Source organism: Oryzias latipes, chromosome 11 (genome assembly GCF_002234675.1).
Source record: "Oryzias latipes chromosome 11, ASM223467v1".
Taxonomy (NCBI): domain Eukaryota; kingdom Metazoa; phylum Chordata; class Actinopteri; order Beloniformes; family Adrianichthyidae; genus Oryzias; species Oryzias latipes.
The window spans coordinates 11358381-11378965 of NC_019869.2; the positions used below are offsets into that span (position 1 = coordinate 11358381).

General features: G+C 42.0%; 3 protein-coding genes and 1 long non-coding RNA gene across 4 annotated transcripts; 1 reads left to right on the top strand and 3 right to left on the bottom strand.

Moving 5' to 3' along the window:
- Positions 1–1900: 1900 nt before the first annotated feature.
- Positions 1901–3421, bottom strand: hoxa9 (homeobox A9; the record flags this gene model as incomplete). Its single annotated transcript, NM_001104666.1, is given in 2 exon segments — positions 1901–2428; positions 2765–3421. Coding segments are annotated over 2 exon segments (792 nt in total). The 3' UTR covers positions 1901–2186.
- A 3034-nt stretch (positions 3422–6455) lies between these two features.
- LOC101161418 (homeobox protein Hox-A10) lies at positions 6456–12062 on the bottom strand. Its single transcript, XM_004073857.4, has 2 exons — positions 8281–12062; positions 6456–7442 (listed from the first exon to the last, which is right to left on the bottom strand). Exons 1-2 carry the CDS (start codon positions 9143–9145, stop codon positions 7168–7170), a joined length of 1140 nt encoding a protein of 379 aa, XP_004073905.1. The 5' UTR covers positions 9146–12062; the 3' UTR covers positions 6456–7167.
- A 782-nt stretch (positions 12063–12844) lies between these two features.
- Positions 12845–16039, bottom strand: LOC101161653 (homeobox protein Hox-A11a). The gene is made up of 2 exons (XM_004073858.3): positions 14820–16039; positions 12845–14048 (listed from the first exon to the last, which is right to left on the bottom strand). Exons 1-2 carry the CDS (start codon positions 15487–15489, stop codon positions 13816–13818), a joined length of 903 nt encoding a protein of 300 aa, XP_004073906.1. The 5' UTR covers positions 15490–16039; the 3' UTR covers positions 12845–13815.
- A 23-nt stretch (positions 16040–16062) lies between these two features.
- Positions 16063–20161, top strand: LOC101162222. Its single transcript, XR_177454.4, has 2 exons — positions 16063–17767; positions 19248–20161. It is a non-coding gene; the product is annotated as an uncharacterized LOC101162222 (long non-coding RNA).
- The last annotated feature ends 424 nt before the right edge of the window (positions 20162–20585 follow it).

A 20585-nucleotide genomic window follows, 5' to 3' on the forward strand; every position in this document is an offset into this window, starting at 1 on the left:
TCATGTTTTCTTTCCTGCAGAGCTGAAAGATCACCGAGTCGTTTTTGCACCGAGACTGTAAAAACGGTGTGAAATTATTCTCTTTGACCCAAAATGTGACTTCAGTTTGTTGACTGTGTTGTGGAACAGTACCGCCACCGTCTGGTCGCGTGGATGAATTGCAAGGTGAACAATCAGTTTTGCGCATGCGTAGTTTATCTGAGTTGTGAAGTTGGGTAGGGGGGGGGGCGACAATCTGAATTAAATCGGTTCAAATTACGCGGAGAACTAATAGCTTCTCTTAATTAAGGGTTTAGGCGAAACACTTGTGTGATGATGGAGTTAAAGAGACAGTAGCATGTTTCAAGTCTTGTGTGTTTGGGTTTCAGCAGCTGAGTTTATAGCTGCTTCCCTTCAGCAAGAGCACAGCGAAAAAGGAGCAGAGGGCGGAAGGTTCCCAGGTAGAAACAAAGGATTGCTCAGAATGACCGTGAGTCCTGCGCGTCCCCGGCGGGCAGGATCCAATAAAGCTGATCATTTCCGCCCAGCCTTTTGTGGAAATCTCAGTCACACAGAAAGAGAAGAAGAAACAAATGGGTGTCATTCTGGAAACGGCCTAATTGTGTCTGGACTGCCATAAAGTCATTAAAACTGGAATGCCAGACAGTATAGCAGACCAGGCGTTTTATTGCACTGTCTCTGGCCGAGTCTTTGAAGTTTGGGTCCATCTGCGTCCTTTAACGGGCGTCACAACAGCACAGCCGCCGGACTAAAGTCCGATTTACCCTTCGACGTCCACGCCTTTGTTTCTTATTGTGAGGCTTTCAGGAGAATTGAACAGCCTGCCTGCGTTTGCAGACCTGCAGTTGATCGATCAGGGGTCCAGTTGTTCTGCTATGTTTGGCATCGAGACACAGAAACAAATATATACAAACAAATTATAACTTTCAAACGTTCTTTTCTTTTATTATCTTTTCATTTTATTTATCCTGTGTTATTTTTTTCCTCGATGGTGTTATGATCAGAACAGCAGCCCGAGACTCAGTCATATTTGTGCAGAGCTGGACAGTATTTTGGGGGCTTCAGCTGTTGAACACTTCGTGTCTCTTTTTTCTGTTGTTGTTTTGTGTCCTCTCGCCTTGCGGCGCTTTGCACCCAATAAAAGGTTATGGCGGTAATTGTCTTTTATGACTGCATACAACTAACAACATCCTTTGCCAAGACGCAACACTGTCCCCATCCTACGCACACACGTACACACACACACACACTTTTACGCACACATTCACTATTACGCACACGCATGTTTACGCACATACAGCTATTTTTTTACCTCATGCCCACCTTTTCTAAATCTGTGGGTGTGTTATTTTGTTCTTCCAAATAAAAAAATAAATCCCTTTCTCGCACTTCCATTTGAATTTTGAATTTTAGGCGATGTAAAGCACAAAAAAACAATCGCAAGGCTTTACAGTCCAGATATAATTTGTTTTATTTAATAAATAGTACAAATTACATTTGTGAAGCCAACGTCAGACGGCCAGCAGACCGCGAGGTATTCGATGAGTAGCCTACAGTGTTTCATTTTCTCTAACTAACAAACATTATTTCCCTTGAAAATGTTGCTCCCTGAAATTCAGTTACAGTGACGCAAGCAAATCTACAACAATCCGCAATAATCTAAAAACAAATGTAGGTAGTTAAAGGACGTAGGTAGTCAATTATGCCATGTAGCTTTTGTTTTTTCATAATTTTGCGAGAATTTTCAAGAGATTTCTGCATTTTTGTGCACCTACTTCATATCTTTTTATATTATTAAACGTCTGGATTTTATCTAAAATAACAGGAAAACGAATACATTTTGGAAACTATATGCGGTCAGCACACAACAAATATAACTATAAACAAAACACACAAATCTACAAACATCCATACACGGACGAGCACAGGCAAACTATACACTGAAAATATTACTGAAACCAGGAGAGAATGGCCAAACTAATTACATGGAGATGGCACTGTCAAGTTGTGCAAAATGAAGGTAGTCGCATAAAACTATAGCTCAACATGCTTTTGCTTTTTTTTTATCTTATTCACATAATCATGTAATATAGAACAACCGAACATATGAGTTAAAAACAAGTCCTTTGGAGCTGTGCGCACAAAGGCCGCCTTGTCAACCTCAATGCTGCTCCTTTGCGCTTTACTTATTCGTCCTTCGGCGCGCCGTCTTTGTTGAACTTCTTCATCTTCATCCGGCGGTTCTGGAACCAGATTTTAACCTGTCTCTCGGTGAGGTTCAGCAGCCTCGCCACCTCGTACCTTCGGTCCCTGGTCAGGTAGGTGTTAAACAGGAACTCTTTCTCCAGCTCCAGGATCTGGTGCTTGGTGTACGGACAGCGCTTTTTTCGCGTGGCACTCGCGTGGAGCCAGTTGGAAACCGGGTTATCTGAAAAGAATTTGATGCGAGACTTTGTGAGGTCCCGGTTCTGCCTCAAGAAAAAAAAAAACACCCCCAAAAACACACATCCCAAAACAACAATAAATAAAACACTCTTAGAAATGCAGCTGTCTTGTTAGGTGTGCCCACTTTCACTTTAAATGCTGCACCCGACATCGAAGGCTGCAACGTGAGCACGGCCATTAACACCCCCCCCCCCCCTCCTTTTTTTTTTGGAAATGGCATGTTTAGAATGACATCTGCGCCGATGCGCACCCCCAACAGGCACCTCACTCAGCTTTCTGCGTAAATTGTTAAAACATAAACGAGTGTGCAGCCACTTACTAGGGTCGAGGCCCGGTTTCTCTTCGCCCTCCGCGCTCACGTCTGCCTGCGCGCTCAGCTCGTCCTTCTGTCTTGGTGATGCTGTCGCCACAGTACCGTTGGCGTAATCGGAGAGCAGCAGTGAAGTATGAGATCCGGGCAGCGCGCCTTCCCCTCGCGTCCCCAAACCCTCTGGTTTGATACCGAAATGTTGGCTCGTCGGTAATCCGGTCAAAGGCAAAGAAGCGGACATGGGCTCAAGGAGCCATGACTGATAGCGGCCATCTGTTTCTGCAGCCACTGGGCCCTGAGGATGCCCGTAGTGGTGATGATAAACAGAGGAGACTGTGCCTGGGAACTGTGCGGGGACGTGGTTCCACGTCGGCCCAAACACCTGGGGTTTGGACGGGAACGTGCAAGTCCCAAGTTCGCTGGGGTCGCTGATGGAGGCGGGCTGTCTGGCGTGCTGCAGCCCGTTGGCGGAGGGGTACCTCGGGACAGAGAGCTCCTCGCTCTCGGGCAGAATGAGGGAATCCACGTAGTAGCTGGTCAGCGTTCCGGATGTCGACATGGCAGAAAAAATGACTTTCACATGGACACACAGTCATACAATAGATACGAGCAAAAATGCAACGCGCACACGCACTACACACATACATATACACACGCAGTAAACCCAGCCTCACAAAATAACAATGTGGAGAAATCAAGTAGCAACTTGGCCCCACACAGAACTACAGTGGGAAAGTAATGGGGAGACAGACGCCCCTGCCATTGGTCAGCAGAGTCACGTGATTACAAGGCTGAACAATAAGGAATAAATCAATCCCTGTAGTCATTAAATACTCACTCTCAGTGCTGTTACAACCTCGACTTTTAAGAATTATCAATATTTAAGAAAAAATCTGCTAATTGTATTACGGGGAGAGAGAGATGTTCGACCAGAAAGTAAAACTTTTACGGTGTTATTTCCATTTACAATCCCGTTGGTTATCCAAAACGACGCATTCGGAAGCCTCATTTTACGAGATGCTTTATAGGACGCCTAAGCACCCTGATATTACAGCGCGCCAAAACACATTTTCAAGCAGCAGCGGGATATGGACGCATTTCAGGCGGGGGATTAAATTGAGGATTTTAAACGAAAAAAACACAAATTATTTTTGTATTTGTTGGTTTTGCGTCACACATCCTTCAACCCACCTATATTATCCCAATCTTCAACAAGCCGCAAGTTCTAAAATGGATATGAACAAAAGCGGAATTCAGTTTTTGTTTTGCTTAAACTTTGACAGTTCCGTAAAAATAAATATTTTTAAAAAAAAATCTAAAAGCTGAAAATTGTGTTGATTATTTCAATAGTCTGAACAACAACTGGCTATTGCTGCTTTATTTTTCCTCCGTAAAAATACTTTTTTTTACTGCGTTTTTTCTAACATCACATCCTCTCACATATGAAAAATAAAAACAGTTACAGATATATTAAATATCATCTCTAAATATTTGTAGGCATATAAACGTTTTAAATAACGCACTTTTAACATTTCACGTAACGCAGTAAACGTTTAATTGCTCATAAATGCTGCGCAGAACTTCAATGTTTTTAGTTTGAGTATTTTTTTTAAATACATGTGTTTGAAAAGGCTGTAAAATAAAGAAACTTTTACATGAGGTGACACAAATTTTCGCTCAAAATAGTTAATGAAAATTTATGCTTGGATGAAAAGAAAAAAATGAATAGTAACTACAGTTTTTGTTTATTAAAATAACACAAATACAAGCACAGATTATCCACTGGTTTATCTGAATCCATTTATTATTTGCACCACAATTATCACATGCACAGGCGTCAATGTTGGTATCCTCACGGCCATTAACAAATGCATTTTAAAGTCTGCCAACAGCCGCAGCTTCGGTGTAAAGTTTCGCAAAAAACGGTGCTAAAAATAAGCATCAAGTTTTATTGTCATACTTAATAAAAGCAAACAACACCCAGTGCGCATTCTCTGTAAATAATGTTTCGTAACGTTTTTATTTAAATTTGATTTTCAAATTCCACGTGCTTTTGCACGAAGCCAGGTTTGCAGAAAGTTGGTCAAAATGTTTTCTTGATGAATGTTATTGCTTGAGCTCAATTGAAGGCTCATGCTTCAATGTGTTTATTCCAAAGCATACCTCGGTGCTGCTAATGTGAAAGGAGCAACTTTTATTGTTTTACTCTGCATGGTATTTTATTATTTATTAGCAGCATTTAAAATGGAGCCTGGCCAACACCCATGCAAGGCCACATGGGAAACAACACACAAAATCTGCACACTGCGGCTACCAAGACATAGAGTGAATAAAAGGAGAAAAAACATATATGTAGACATTGATCTGACTGAACGTTTCACTATTTTTTTATTTGGTAAGAAGACATCAAACAAGCTTAGGATGGTCGGAAAAGAACCATTGTGTCTCTGTTTGTGCACTAAAACTCCAAGCAGACAAATAAGAATAGACAAACATCTTCGGAGCAGGAAAAAGACGCAACAGTCCCAAAGGCTCTCAGGCTGTAAACTGCAATCAGGGTGTTTTTTTCACCCCACAGTTTACCGCAGGGGCTATTCACTACTTTTCCCTCTGCAGATAACAGCCTGTCTGGCGGATCTAAATATCGCCATAAAGCCCTTCCCCTCCTTTTGTGTGAGCCTCCATTGCGCAGCGGAAGCATCCGGTCCCATTGCCCAAGGAGGTCGCTGTTGCCTCATTCACCTTCCCCTTCCCCTCCACTGCAGTGGTCGTAACCGAGGCCTTGTCTGGCGTGTCTGCGTCACCACAGCTCACGGAAAACACACGGCTTTAGCCTTTAATCCCCGCTACACGACGCATACTGCGGCTCAGCTTTGACATATTCAGAACACAAGCCACGTCTGCCTCTCTTATCAACAAAAAAAAAAAAAAAACATTTCTAAAAGCAGCGAGAAGGAAAACTCGACAAGGAGAGACTGGGAGCAGAAAAACGAGCCACCCTCCTCGGTTCTTTATCTGGAAAGGTTTGGGACGTGCGTCTGCACACTTGTTTCCACACGCGGACAAAATCCCTCCTTCCTCGTGTTCTCGGTTTGCTTCCCGCTTGATCTCGGCGTTTGTAACTGTGGCAATTAAGGCAGTTTCGTGTTGCAGAGTTAGAAATGGACCCCAACAACATGAAACTACCTAAACCACTCGACAGTCGATCCGGGCCTCCGGTGAAACACAATCAGCTAATTCATATCGCTTCTGTCACAGTGTGTCCAAAATGATCTAAAGAAAACAAAAATCAACCTCGGATCTAGTACACACTCTGGGCTGCAGCAGCAAGGCTGGAATGCACACAAAGACAAGTGCACTTACCCGATCTGTGCTACGTTAATCCCAGTATTTCCGAGCTAAAGCTGAAATAATTTTATCCACAGTGTGTGTGCAGCTCAAATGTGTAGCTGTGAGCCGGGCCTCCTCTTCGTCCGACAGGCTGTCTTACGACTGAAGCAGCTCTTCGAGGAGAGGGAGAAAGCTCATATACCAGCCAGTCATAAAACTCTACAATAGCCGGCTGGGCATGCAGCTATACGGCTCACAGCCTAATATCCTAATTATTTCCGAATACCAGCAGACATTGTACCTTCAATGTTTCTGTCTCAACTGTTGTACAAACACGCACTTCCACTCTGAAGGAGGATTTATTCATGTCATTTTGGAAACGTATTTATTAAACCTTTCCATATCCTATATAGAGTTTGTACAGATTATAAAAAGGCAAGCAGTTCCTCTTTAGTGTGAGCTGATAATTTATTAAGCATTACACAAAAACACAATGCTATATGTACACAGAAATATACAATAAAAACATTCCTCCTTCCCTTTCCACGCTGCATGCGCGCTAAACTTCAGTTTGAGCAAAAGTACACTTCCTTTTTTATTTGATGTATACATGGATTCGAGTTTATTTCACTGTACACTTTTTTAAACTTTCAAAATGTGGCGATTTTCCAGTGCGTAAAGTAGGATTTTTGAAATTTTGTCAAAACGAAGATTATTAGGAAACCATGCAGATCCAAATATTTGTAAAATATATGTTCTTTTTTTCTTTGAATAGAACATTTTATAGCGGGATACTAAAGCTGCATCTTTTGGACTACAAATGTGCACTAAAGCCATCTGCACAACAGAGGATATGAGGTACAAAAAACACAGCATCAGAGTTGGATGAAGTTCAGTGATATTGCTTTGATTTTTCTCAGTAGGTCACAGATGAGGATGCACTGACATTTGGGTCTGGAAATGAAAGAAAGTTGCACCCCACAGTGAAATGAGTCATTGCGTGGACAGAGTGAGGGAGGAGGTGGGCGTTGGATGGTGGACGTCATTGAGATCACCTTTTTGCGCCGTGATCACCTCCACCATCACGAAAAGCCGTAGTTGGAAGTGAGCTCTCGGATTCTGTTCTCCCGCGTCATCTTCTTCAGTTTCATCCGGCGGTTCTGGAACCAGATCTTGACCTGCCTGTCCGTCAGGTGGACGCTTTTGCTAATCTCTAGGCGGCGCTCTCGGGTCAGGTACATGTTGAAGAGGAACTCCTTCTCCAGCTCCAGTGTTTGGTGTTTGGTGTAAGGGCAGCGTTTCTTTCGGCCGCTCTTTGCCGTCAGCCAGTTGGCCATGTTTTCAGTTTTTGCGCCTCCTACAGAAAACGGCATATAAACCCTTTTAAATAAAAATGAAGAACTGAGTGATGTGTGAAAGGAGCACAGAAAAGCACAAGCTGAAAACAAACGTGTGGAGAATATAATAGTTATAATTATTTCATGTTTAGAGAAAAGGAAACTCTAATAAATATGGATTTTGTACTTGTCATTAACGAGTGTTAGTTGTGTTTAAATAGAAATTTGGTTTAAACGCAAACAAGTCTGTGCTTGGAGAGTATGTAAATGCAAGAGTTTATAAACGTAACAACATTTAAAAAAGTATATCCAGTAAAATGCATAAAAATAAGACATTTTGCAAAGATATAATCAAATTCTGCAGCTTGTTGAGCGCGTGCGCTCGGGAAGAAATTTGGATTGAGTGAAAATGATTTTATAAGGGTAAACATGACATATGTGCAATCAATCTGAAGATGGAAAATCAATTTTCTGATCATATTTATTTTAAAACATAGTGGGATAGAAAGCATTAAGTTATCAATTGTTACTTGAAGTCCTAAATCCCAGCTTTTACGCAGCAGCCAAACACTGTGAAATTGTAGGTTGGAATTGTAGGTTGATGGAATTCAATATAATGTCTAAATATATATATATATATATATATATATATATATATATATATATATATATATATATATATATATATATATATATATATATATATATATATATAAACTTTTCTTATGCAACATTTACAGTTGTGCTCAGTTGTTACAGATGCCGAACTCTGAAATAAAATTTAACAGGTGTCAAAAAGCGTCAGTCAACCTGCATAGCACCAACACAAAAGCGACCACACCTAGGATCTGCGGTTACCTTTTATGACCTTTGATGGTCTTTCTTTGTCGTTCTCTTCCGTTTCGTCTCCGGAGGAGATTTCTCCATCCGAGGACTCCTGCGCCTCCTCGGCGCCCAACGCTGTGCGAGGCTGCGGGTCTGCGTTTCCTGAGGACACGGGCTCCTCGGCGTCCTTGGTCTCCTGGTCCGTGGCTCGAGCAGAAGTCGAGGTTGGCGGAGAGAGAAAACGTGCAGGCGCGGTGGGGTGGAGGCCAAAATGAGAATGGGAAGGGTTCGACTGGGGGCCGTTGGTGTTGTAAAGTTTATGAGAATGTGCGTGCGTCTGAGACAAGCGGAAGTAACCCGGGACAGGCACTGAGCCCCCGCTGCCGCCTCCATCGGTAGCTGTACAAGAACTCGACCCGAGGCCGGCTGTAGTTAACCTTGAATATGTCAGGTCTTCGGCGGTGGAGGCTTTGGGGCACTTCGGCTGTTCGTACAGGCAGTAGGTGCTCTCTTCTTTGATGTTCTGCGGGAACGAGCAGTGCGCGACCTGGGGACCCACAGGGTGCTCTTGCTCCATTCGACATGACCTCTGCGTGTCCATCCACATCTCCACATTGGACATGTACGCACCTGAGGCGGAAGCCACGTTTTGGGGACCCATCTCACCCCGTTTCGTCATCCCTGGGAAGTATCCGTAGCTGTGTAGTCCATAAGGCACTTCTGCAGCGGTGCTGTGAGGGACGCACAGTGCACCCCCACTGTAGTGACCTCCTCCACTCTCGGTGCGACCACTGATTAGAGAATCCACCAAGAACGCGTTTCCTGACGGACTCTCCGAACATGACATTATTGTAGTGTATTTTGGCGAAGGAAGAAGATAGCCCTTTCTGGCTGACATTTCTCGTACAAAACATGCTGGATATGATTAGAGGCACCCCCTCTCCAGGGTAGGCCCCAGACCAATGAAAAGACTGGAAAAGAGGAGGTCCCTCCCACTCGGCAGCTACGTATTTGTTGGACGATCTCCATAATGGAGGCAGAGAAAAAAGACGGAGGACCGACTAGTGTGTTCCCTCACCTCGCCTTATAACCCACCTACAGAGGAAGAGACACGCAGCAAAGTGCAGAAAAATTCATTTCGGAAAAAACATGTATTTAAGTGGAATCTTAATCTAAAGAGATTTCAAATAAAATAAATAAGTTTCCCGTGGACATGCAAATGTACTTTTACAACAAATCTCAGTGCTTCATTCAACAATCTGACATTAAAATGGACTCTCCTGGACTTTATAAAAGGATTGTTAAGTCAAACGTTTGTTGAAAAATAAATTTTTATTTCAAAAATCCACCCATTACAATACCCTAACCTAAGTAGTTCATTGGTAAAAAGAGGAAATTAGGAATTAAATTGTCAGAGAATTTGAGTCACCATCAAACATGAAATACCTGAGAGTCACGAGTGACATTAAGAGTCTGAAAGTGAAGCTTGAATTCGCCTTGAAAAGAAATTACCAAGAACAGAAAAAAGCGCTTTCTGTGCGTCATCGACAGTTTGAATTTAGAATTATGTTTGTGTAATTCAACGCTTGGAACGCTGCTCATATACATACTTAACCCAATGCCTGCATTGTTTTATTTCGTTTTCGTAGAGGATGCTGTTAATAATTTGTCACACACAAGTCGGTTTTCAATTTAATTTATTTTTTCTTAGAAAAAAGGTGAAATATACCAAACGCAGTAAAAATAACTACAATAACACCGATTTTTTTTTTTTTTTTTTTTTGCCCTAAAAAACATCAAAAGGCTTTGAAGAAGTAAGATGAGCAAAGAAAAAAACAAAATCCTGATAAATGTCTTGGAATAAAATACGAATTAGAATTTTTATTTAATGCGCCTTTTTTTCCGGTAAATATTTAAAAATATGTCTACTAATTACTAAAATTGCTTTAATGATACATTCACCAATCTCGTTTAACTCCGTCCATATTTTTAAAACAGTTGGACGTATTTAATTTTAAAATTACGCCGGCGTGCCTTCTTTTTTGCCCCGTTTAATTATCCACACTGTATTTGTAGAAACCCTAAAGTGTGGCGTGTGAGGGTGAGGAGCTTCGATTTGCCGCAGTGAAGCAAACCTAAAGCTCATGTACATCTCACCCAGTCGATCCAATTTGGGTCAATGAGAGCCACAATAAAACTCTTTTTCCATCTCGCCGTGTCCTTGGACATGTGCACTCTATTGCGCGTTCCAGGCTGAAGTTAATCTTGGCTTGCTTTGTCATTACCAGACCCAGGTGGCTCCCTGCCTTGCGGATTTCATTGCAGCCTGTTGCACCAGGGAAATTTGGAAGAAATCCATTTATTAATCGCAACTTTACGTCCACGATTTTGTCACCGAATGCGCTAACTCTGTTTTGTCAATCACTGTTGCCTCAAAATGCAAACATTTCCAGATATATAAACACATATGGAATTATGTTGTTTGTAATTGTGAACCACTTAAAAAATTAACTGACACGTCAGGTAAATTACTGAGAGATGTTTTCCGGGGTTTTGGAGCTAAAAATTGCGCTGTAGCCGTTTTCTATACAAAAATTCAAAACCACTGACTCTTCCTTCACTATTTCCAACAAAGCATCAACAGTAGCCTCAAAGTCAACACATTTGACCACGGTGAGTCCTTCTTTGTGGGACACTTGATCCCCAAAGGAAACCAAATACATCAATTAATAATGCCTGCCCCGAATTGAGTTGTTTTGGCATGCGCACTTCATGATGTTGGCCTGTGGATGGAAGCTATCAATATCTCGGTGTTACAGTTATTAATTACAGGTATTAAATCTTCATTTTCACAGCTGCCGGCCATTGTATCATGAAAACACTTTGCCCTGACCACTGGCTTTGATCAGGCCCCATAATGGTGGCCGAAGAGGCCGTTTGAGTCGTCTCATGTTCGTCCCGAGTGCAGTTATGAACAATAATGCAGCGTTTTATTACATCCAACGGAAGTATTTATTTTTCACGAGAGACAAAGGAGTGCGTGGCTGGGTTCGCACTTCCACATCCAGGGTAACCCGCTCCCCGTTTGAACTAACACCCAGCAACAGTCAAAGTTCAGCTCTATGTCTATCGCAGGAAGGAAGAGATCGTGTCCTATCACGTGCACATCAACCTCTATCACAGTTCAGACACTTGAGTTGGGAATTTGATGCGATAAAATGTAATCTCCAAGCGAAAATTGTTTCTTTATGCACTTGCATATAGTTGAAACAATATTTTTGGTCTTTTAATTTCAAATATTTTTGTTAGACTGCTGCTAACGTTTCCAGGTAAAAAATGAACCACTAAAATGTTCAAGCCAAGCAAAACGAGGAACACATGCAGCATGAATCTCTGGCGCACATGTGCAGCCTTATTAGGGTTTAAGGAAGACTGTCTCCACCGCATGGCGCAGTGGACATCAGAGAAGCAGTCTGGTCTGGTTGGCCCTGTGTTTATATGAGGCTGAGCATAAACGCCTGTGTTGCCAAACAGCAAACAGCCCAGCAGCTCTCTACTTGCTCTCTTGGCATTTTTACCTGCAGAGTTTGAAATGAGTCTGAAGAACAGAAGATCCAAGGCCGTGACTTTGGTCCCAATTGCGCCGCCCGGTGGTTAAAGTCCTCTTGTAAGCAGTTAAATCAACAGATTTGAAGCGGATGAAGCACACGAGGGGAAAGAGGCTCCCAAATGAAGCTGACGCGGCCACAGAGGCTCTTCCTGTCTGTCCACTCGCTGTCGTTGCTGTCGCCTCCTTAGTAACACAGTTAATAACCTTGGGTCTCAGACGGTTTATTGCACTGCACTCCAATTGTACAAATGCTCCAGACTCTCAGACAGCTTTTATGGCGGCGTTGCTGCGGCAACGGGGAGGATGTCCCATAATTAGGGACGGAATTCCAACGCGCGGTAAAGGATGCGCTAGGCCGGACTGTGGCAGAGAGAGGCAACCATAAACTTCAGCCTCTCTCCCTATGTTTATGGCCCTTTTGACTGTCATATATGAACGCCAATGCGCTGCGGCCAACACCAATAAACAGAGTGATAACAACAGCAAATATGGTGACCCTCGCCAAAGGAGACTGCCGCTGAGTGTTTCCAAATCAAGTCAGATAAACAGAAGAATAGCACTGGCACTGGTTTGATAAGACAGAGGTGGACCAACAAGCTGCTTTCCCCAACAAATTCAAATCCTCTTAGAATCCAGGGTAAAAACGTTTAGAAAATATCAAAAAATTTAAAAAACAAGCAATACTTTGCACTGACTTTATTATTCCTCTAATTAATGTTGCCAAATTGTTAATAAATAGACTGGGCTTTTGGAGATACAAAACTAGATTTTTCATTTCTTTACACTATTCACTTATTTTAAAATGTCAGTGTTTGTAGTTTTGCATTGTCTTTTTTAAAAATTGTCTAATTTTGCTTCAAGTGCGCTTTTTACGCGCTTGGTGTGCGCAAAATGCGTCACAGGCGCGCCACAAACCCCACACACAACATTTAACTCCAAGAAAGGGATTTCGATACCAAATGAAAGAAAATACTGAGCAGCACATTTCTGTTTTTCAGTAATCGTTTCTTTTGATTTTATTTGTAAACACAAGATGATACACAATTGTTTTGGGCATATCATTGATTCAATGCGATGACCCTGACCAGACCTGACATCTAAGAACTTTAGATTTTCTTTTTTTGCATTTTAGAGCACGATTTGTGAATTGTGGAAAGCTTAAAATTATTTCTAAGATGTCCGCTGCATATTTCGGGCTACACCTGTGTGAATGTGCTGGGTGTGTAGCTCACTATGCGGACAAGCTTATGTCTCTGGTTTGTCTTGCGTGATCAACTCTGAGAGATGGGGAAAACCTGCGGATTTGAGCGCCCAAAGATACGCAAAATACAGAAAGAATCAGTCCTCGTTCTGCAGGCGACAGGAGAGAACAAAAGTTTGTTTTTAAGGTCAGCAGAACCTCAACAGCCTGCCAGCAAAAGTGACTTAAAACGCCGTGGCATCAAATGAGACGGTAAACGTCAGACTTTCACATAAATAGGCATGAAAAAAAACAGAAACATGTCACTTTTATCAGCACTTACTCATTTTTGGTCACACCAAGGTAAATCTGATTAGCCTGCAAAATATCATCGCCAAAAAATCGAGTCCTGCACTTTTTGTAATCTAACAACGAAGAAACGCATAAATCTTTTGATTACAAAATACACAAAAGCAGTCAATCAGTGACTGGTCTTTTTTTGCCCGCGTTAAAAGAAAATAAATGTCTCTGAGTCCCAACATTAACATGGGCCTTTGGAGATACAAAGTTTTGAGGAGGACGTACATTTTCCCCAAAAGGAAGAGCGCAATCAGAGTCCAAAGACTGCGTCAGTTCAAGGTATTTCATATCAGCGCGACACTGCTGTCCTCGAACTTGAAATTAACCACGGAGCAGTGTTGTGGTGTACAGAGAAAGCTACAGTCTGGAAACATAGTCCCACAGCTGGACACAAGTGGAGCTGGAGCGGGGGCTGCTCCTAAAGCAGAGGATTAGACGTGTAATACTGTAATCTGTCTCTGTTCAGTTTCTTCTCCTTCATTCGACGGTTCTGAAACCAAATCTTTACTTGTCGGTCGGTGAGGTTGAGCATCCGCGACAATTGCAGCCTTTTCTCCTTGTTTATGTACACGCTGAAAAAGAATTCTCTTTCCAGTTCTCTGATCTGATATTTAGAGTAAGGACACCTTTTTTTGCGGGTTCTCTGTCCACCTGGAGGGCACAGAAAAGGATAGAGTAAATAAAAACAAAAACTACAAACATGTCGAACAAGCTATGGAAAAAAGTGTTTTGTGTTTTGGATGTTTGCCATGAGAGGTATGTGGGGATTTCCTCACCAAGACAAAGCAACACATTTCCAATTTGGTCCAATATTATAAAACATCGTCACCTTTTTGCAGCTGACTTGGTGGGCAATTTGGACCTTTTTTTTTCAAATCCAAACACATTAAAATGTTAACAAGCAAGCAAGTACTCGCAAATATTGTACGAGGCAAAAGAATTCTTGAAAATATTAGATATTGCAGAATGCATTAAGGGCAAACGCACAAGTAGGAACACGAAATTTTGCGAATAGCTTGAAGAGCTTGAAGAACTGCTGTGTGCTATAAGGGCACCACCCTCGTTACATGCAAGGGCTCTTTTAACGCAAAGAAAGCGTGAAAAAGCACGTTCGTAATAAATGGATGGTCAGAGCGAGGACTCCGCGTTCATTACAGCTGTGTGGTTTTTCTAAAGACATGTTAATGTTGCAGGAAAAAGCAGAAATCACTGGCCTGCTGTCTTTCACGGCCAATTTCAATTCCAAACACGTGATCCTGCAGTTTATAACAAAGTTTTGTTGGGGGGTTGAGGGGAGTGGGGGGTTTCTACGGGCCCTCCATAAACCTTATATGCTTATAAAACAGCATATAAAATTTTTAACAGCAGCGCGCAAGATTGCAAACTTTCTCTCATAACTAAGGCGCTGACTTTAATACGTACTGCTGCTGCTGGATTTCTCCTCATTGTTGCCGGAAGATAACTCGGGGCTGCTCGTTTCATCCCGCTGCTCCTTTGCGTCGGAATCACGGCAAGAAGGGGCTTGCTCCGGCGCTGAGCTTGGCTGCTTGGCCCCCGTTTTGTCCCCTGAGAAGGCACTTGTGGAGGAGCTCTCCGACGCGTTTCCGTACGCCGTCTCGTAAAACTGGTCGAAGGCTTGCGGCAGCACGCCATTTCTGCCCACGTTGCCGTAGAAGTTGCTGGCTGCGGAGCCCGTGCCTGTGTGGTGGTGGTGATGGTGGTGGTGGTGGTAGGCGGCGGCGGCGGCCGCTGGGCTGTTTTTACCAAACATATCTCCAACGACGGTGGTTTGCGCCGAAAGACAGTCCCGGTGCACCATGTCCTCCGCGCTCGGGTAACACTGGGGCAAGTTCCCCCGGTGCGGCCATTTACCCGACGCATCAATGGCTGCGTAGTCCCTGAATGTCACTTCTCTGACGGGCTGAACCTGCGGCAGGTTAGAGGAATACGAGTATGTCATGGGGCGGCTGGAGGGGGTCTGGGACAGAAATGAGGGCAAACCAGAGAAATCTGCCCCCGCCGACACGTAATAAGTGCAACTGGGTAAATACATGTTCGATCCGACGGGAACCCTTTCGTCGAAATCCATCATCGTAGTCCAGCCGCTCCTAAGTCTCTTGGTTGGGTTTGGATTCCTCTATAGCCGCCCTGAACATGGCTCTGAAGCGCCGTGCCTCTTGGCTCTTTGAAGCAGGTTCGCTAAGCAGAAATTTGGAGACGTAAGCTGACGTGGAGAGCCATCTCCATCCACTCCACTGAGGAGGAGGGTCACGTGATCACGCGGCAGAAATTGACAGATTTTCAGACCGTGTGCGTGCGCCTGTGTGAGTCTACGTGTGTGTGTGAGCGCCTGCCTCTATGGGTGTGTATGCTTTGGAAAGGAATACTTTGTGGGAGTGTGACAGACTGCTGTGCGTCCTGGAGTCTTACATTGCTTTATTTATTGCAACCTCTAATTAAAATGAATTTCATATCAAACAAATGAGTCGGGAGTGGGGAAAGACACACTTTTATAGAGGCTGTTTAAAAATTAAATAAACACTTAATTTAAATAAGTCTTAACCAAAGTTGTCGTAGAAATGTCTTCAAGCTGTGAGCCTTCACCTTGTTGTTGATGCTTCATTTAGGGAGAAATACATGCAAGGTAATTGTGTTGTCACTCTTTCAAAGAAATTTACCAAAAAATTACAAATTATAAGCACGGAAATGTGGATGTGCGTTATAAACACGTGCGGTCAATCCCTGATAACCAGCTAAAAAAAGCTACTTCCCAAAGAATGGTTTAATCCTTGTGATTCTCATTTGGTCGTTTTACAACATGGCGTTTGGCTCTGCGCATTTTGTTATCAGGGTCATGTTCAAAGTAGACGCTAATCTTTTAAAGTCTTATTTTCATGTCAGACGCATAAGAGCAAGTTCATTGCTTTAAACTGCAAAAATAAATCTGTATCTAAACACTGACGATTTTGTTTGAATAAAAACTGAATAAAAATGTCATTTTAAATACCCGTTTTACGCCGCAGCTCTTCTGCAATGGCACACAAACGCTGAAACATTTCCTAGTTAGTAAACCAAACTAATAACATGATGTGACGGTTGGGGACGGAGGCTGAGAAAAGTAATCAAGTATTGATGTTCAAAGTCTCGTTTGCAGCCTATTCACTGTCTGTCTCAGGAGTGACATTGTGGACGTCTGTTGAAAAAGACAAATGTTCGGGTTTTAACATCCCGCTGTTCTGTTATGTCTCCAATGAGCATTTTATGAATCCACTGGCAGCTCCAAAATTCACCATATTTAAGGATAATCTACTTTTACGCACATCTATTTTGTGGCGTCTGCCTAAAAAATGGTCTCAAGTGTGATTTTTCAGCAAATATAGGATTCTAAGAATTTAAAAATTTAGTTTGCAATTTTCGTGAAGTACAGATTTCACAATATTTTTCATTTTCCCTCCACAAACGAGTCCTGGCACGAATGTTTTTCGTGCGTAAATCTAATTATCACAAAAGAACTCAAATAATTGATCATGGACAATTTTATTGGATAGCAGAATGTTATAAAACACAGATTTTCGCTTTGTTTTCTTTATTTTTAATTTTATTGGTGCACTACTTATATATTAAGGTAAATCTAAATTTGAAATCCTATTAACATAATGTATTAGAATATTATAAAACTGTAATTTTCAAAGAACAAAAAAACGAAATAAAGAAAAATAAAAGTTTAAAACATTTGTATTTTAATTTGTAAAATATTTCACATCAAACAGTCTCTGGCGCTCAGTTGTGTGGCCACCATGTAGCCGGTTTTAGAGACGCTGCAACCTGACTCTAATGCGCTGTGAATGAAAGACCTGAGCTGAGATTAAGACCGCCGTGGCTGGTCTGGCCCCACAGCCCGATGTGTATATTGGGATGGGAGCTCCTATTGCCACATATGAAACACAACCTTGAAATATTCCACAGGCTTATTCGGCCCAGTTCTAACCAACGTGTGGGTCTGAAACCCGAGGAAAAAACACACAGCATGAGATTTAAAACGGCCCTGCTTGCATGCCATCTTATTTGGATAAATTGCAAAGGCACAAACAACCCGTGTGTCTCTGTGACCACATGCTCCGCCTCTTAGTCAATCCAGGCAAATTCTACGAGTTGTACTGAGGCTTTTAAGCTGTAATTGAGGACAGGATGCTCAGGAAAACCAAAGCCAGCTCTGCACTGAACTGCGTTTTTATAGCTGCCATAGTAGTCTAGTGCGCTGTTTACCCGACCAGACAGACACCACAAAAGCGGCCAAGCGTGAAGTCGTCACCAACGCGAATTCAAAGTCAACAACTGACCTACAAATACACAGAAAAGCGGTTTCAACGGTAAGATGCTTAACATAAAACAGGCTACATTCATTTCCGAAGAGGCAACAAAACATAATTTGAAAAACGCACGAAAAAGTAAATTAACAACGTATGTATATGTTATTTTTATTGAATTTCTTTGTAAGCAAAGCAAATTCTAGGACTTACAGAAACTTAAAATCTACAGAACTCAATAGGCTTTTGCTGAAAGCTGCAGTCTTGTTCTGCTTCTCAGCTCTCAAAGCCAAAGCTTTGTCTTTACGGTCGACTTCAAGTTCGGGGGAGGGAGAGGGTCCTTCACAGAGAGCAGAGGGGGCGCTGTGCCCCGGATGGAGTTCATTTAATTGCCCCTTGCATCTGCTAAAGCTTAAGGTCGCAAGAATTGTGAATCTAGAACCACAAGCAAAGAGGGGGCAAAAAAAACTCATTTTGCACTAATTGTGTGGATTTATCACTGCAGGTGGGTGTCTGTGCACGTTTGTTCCTCTTGATTTTTTTCACTCTTGTCGATCCGGGAGGGTTGTGTTCTTTAATAGGCCGCACTCAGTAACAATTGTTTTTTCTTTTTGATGAATGTTGGACGAAATAGGATTAAAATCGTCCATTTAGGAATCCACTTTTCATTACAAAAACCCACAAGCGATTATTGGTAATTGCGCACTCAAAAGATAGATTTTATTCCCTTAAAGTTTGCTTTTATGCTTTTCTGACAACAAATTTGACAACGTTTAATTTGTTTCTTGAATTCTAAGGGCCTTCCAACATATAAATATGTTTCTGTTTACAAGTCTTTACATTTACAAGTGCGTCTTTGTTTTCAAAGCCATGGTTGCGCACTTCCTTCTTCTCGAGGAGACTTTTACCAGAGCCTCGCGCCATGAAGTCGTTTTTAAATAACGAGACAACAATCAGGAGAATTTACACTTTAGCGCCACGTAAGGTAGACATTAAGGCTGTAAATGATACAAACTGGAAGCCACGACTGAATACATTTTGTTTATCTTAAGTCTTCGTGTAAAAAACAATATCTTGGAGCTAAACTACAGGTTGTTTTGTTGTCACTTTATGCTTAGAAAAAAAGACCATCAGACCTTAAACACTAAGTTTCCTCTCACCAATTCATAGCTCAAAAATAGAATGGTTTGAAGGAGCCGAGAGGCCTCAGACACTGCGGCGGTGTGACGAAACCTGTTGGTAAATAGAAGTATTTTCTTATATTATAATGAAAAAACTAAAATTATCTATTTAAAAAAATCCTAATACACGATGAATGTTGGGAAGGTTAAACCCCACCTGCCTAATGTAGAAATGTGATGCTTTGAACTTGGGTTAACATGGAGAGGGGATCAGCAGCTAACGCGCTGCTGGCGATTATAAACCCATCAGACTGTAACTTGAAACAGCAGAGCTCACACGTTGTTGCCTACAAAATGAACAAGCTGCGATGTGCCAATAAATTTGAAACCGATTTAGTGAGAAATTGTTGATTTACCCACAGGTGAAAGAAAAGTGATCTGACGGCGATGGCAGCGATTGGAGTCCGAACGGACCACACAAGGGCCTCGGAGGGGCCAACCGATCAACTCCACGGTCAACAGCAACACATCTGGCCAAAAGAAAAGACGACGACGCTGGTTTGGCGATCGGAGAAGACATGTGGACATAATAGTTCTGTGACAATTACACAATAAAATAAGAACAATCTGCTATTTAACTGAACTGAAAAGGTTTCCGATTTTGGAATGAAAGCACATGGCTGAACAAAGAACTTCCATTAAATTTGCGAATGCCCCAAAATTCTTAAACATTAAAATATTTCCGTACAACGTTTCTTTTTGATGTTTTCCGATATAAATATTCTAAAATTGTATGCTGCAAATTGCGTAGAATGGCTTCTGTCCCTCAGAATTCAAAGCTGCTCTGCTTTGGACCTTGTCGACACACCTGTTATTCACTTTATGGAGAATCAGAAGATATTCAAAAGAAGAAAGATTAATGTAACCTAAACTTAAGCGTATATAAAGAACAAAAAATGCAGATGACAGTTTAACAATGCTGTCGGTGACGGTTCTGATTTAATAATTATACTAATCGTGATGTAGCCTTAGGAAAAACGAAATCTTAGGCTACATCACATTTAAATGATTAAAATGATTACAAAATAGAATGATGAAATGAATGCGTCGTAGATATTTTTGTGAAAGCAGAGGTTTTGTTTGCTCTGATCACGCCTTTTCGTGCGTTATTTTTTGTTGCCTATTCGGGTTTGACTGGACCTACTTTTATTTTAAGGAAACACCCTTTTCAGTACATTTGTGGTTCCCCAGTCATTTACTTTGTTTGTGTCGAAGTTTAAAGACAATGTAGGTAAAACAATATGAAAATAAAAACAAAACCGTCCCCGTTCTTCTCTAAATATCTGTGGTTTATCTACTATTTCGTCTTCTTTTTCTGCATGGTTCTATGTATATTCTATGAAACGGTTGCGCTTATAATGAGCTCTTGACGCCATCTCCACAGATAGATTACTCTTTACTTGATGGACGTTTTTTTAGTTTTTCCAGTTCACCCAACGATCAAACCCTTAATTAATTAATGTATTTATTTATGCATTTATTTAAAAAGCGCGTAGCCAGGAATTACGCATCACTTTGCATTGCTACAATAATTTTCACAGAGAACCGTGCAGCCTGCAGATGAATCAGAGCGCGCGCAGAGGATGCGTGTTTCTGACCGCATGTCCTGCTTCTGCTCCCGCTCATGTCCTTCTGAGTCTTGCGGTGTATTATGGGATTATTTGTGGGATCTCCATTTCAAGCTTGACCGGAGCTGCATC

Coding starts and splice junctions, on each gene's coding strand:
- LOC101161418 (XM_004073857.4), bottom strand. CDS start 9,145: ATGTCAGCCAGAAAGGGCTATCTTCTTCCTTCGCCAAAATACACTACA. Junction 7,443..8,280: donor ACCATCAAAGGTCATAAAAG/GTAACCGCAGAT, acceptor CGTTTTCTGTAG/GAGGCGCAAAAACTGAAAAC.
- LOC101161653 (XM_004073858.3), bottom strand. CDS start 15,489: ATGATGGATTTCGACGAAAGGGTTCCCGTCGGATCGAACATGTATTTA. Junction 14,049..14,819: donor GGAGAAATCCAGCAGCAGCA/GTACGTATTAAA, acceptor TGTGCCCTCCAG/GTGGACAGAGAACCCGCAAA.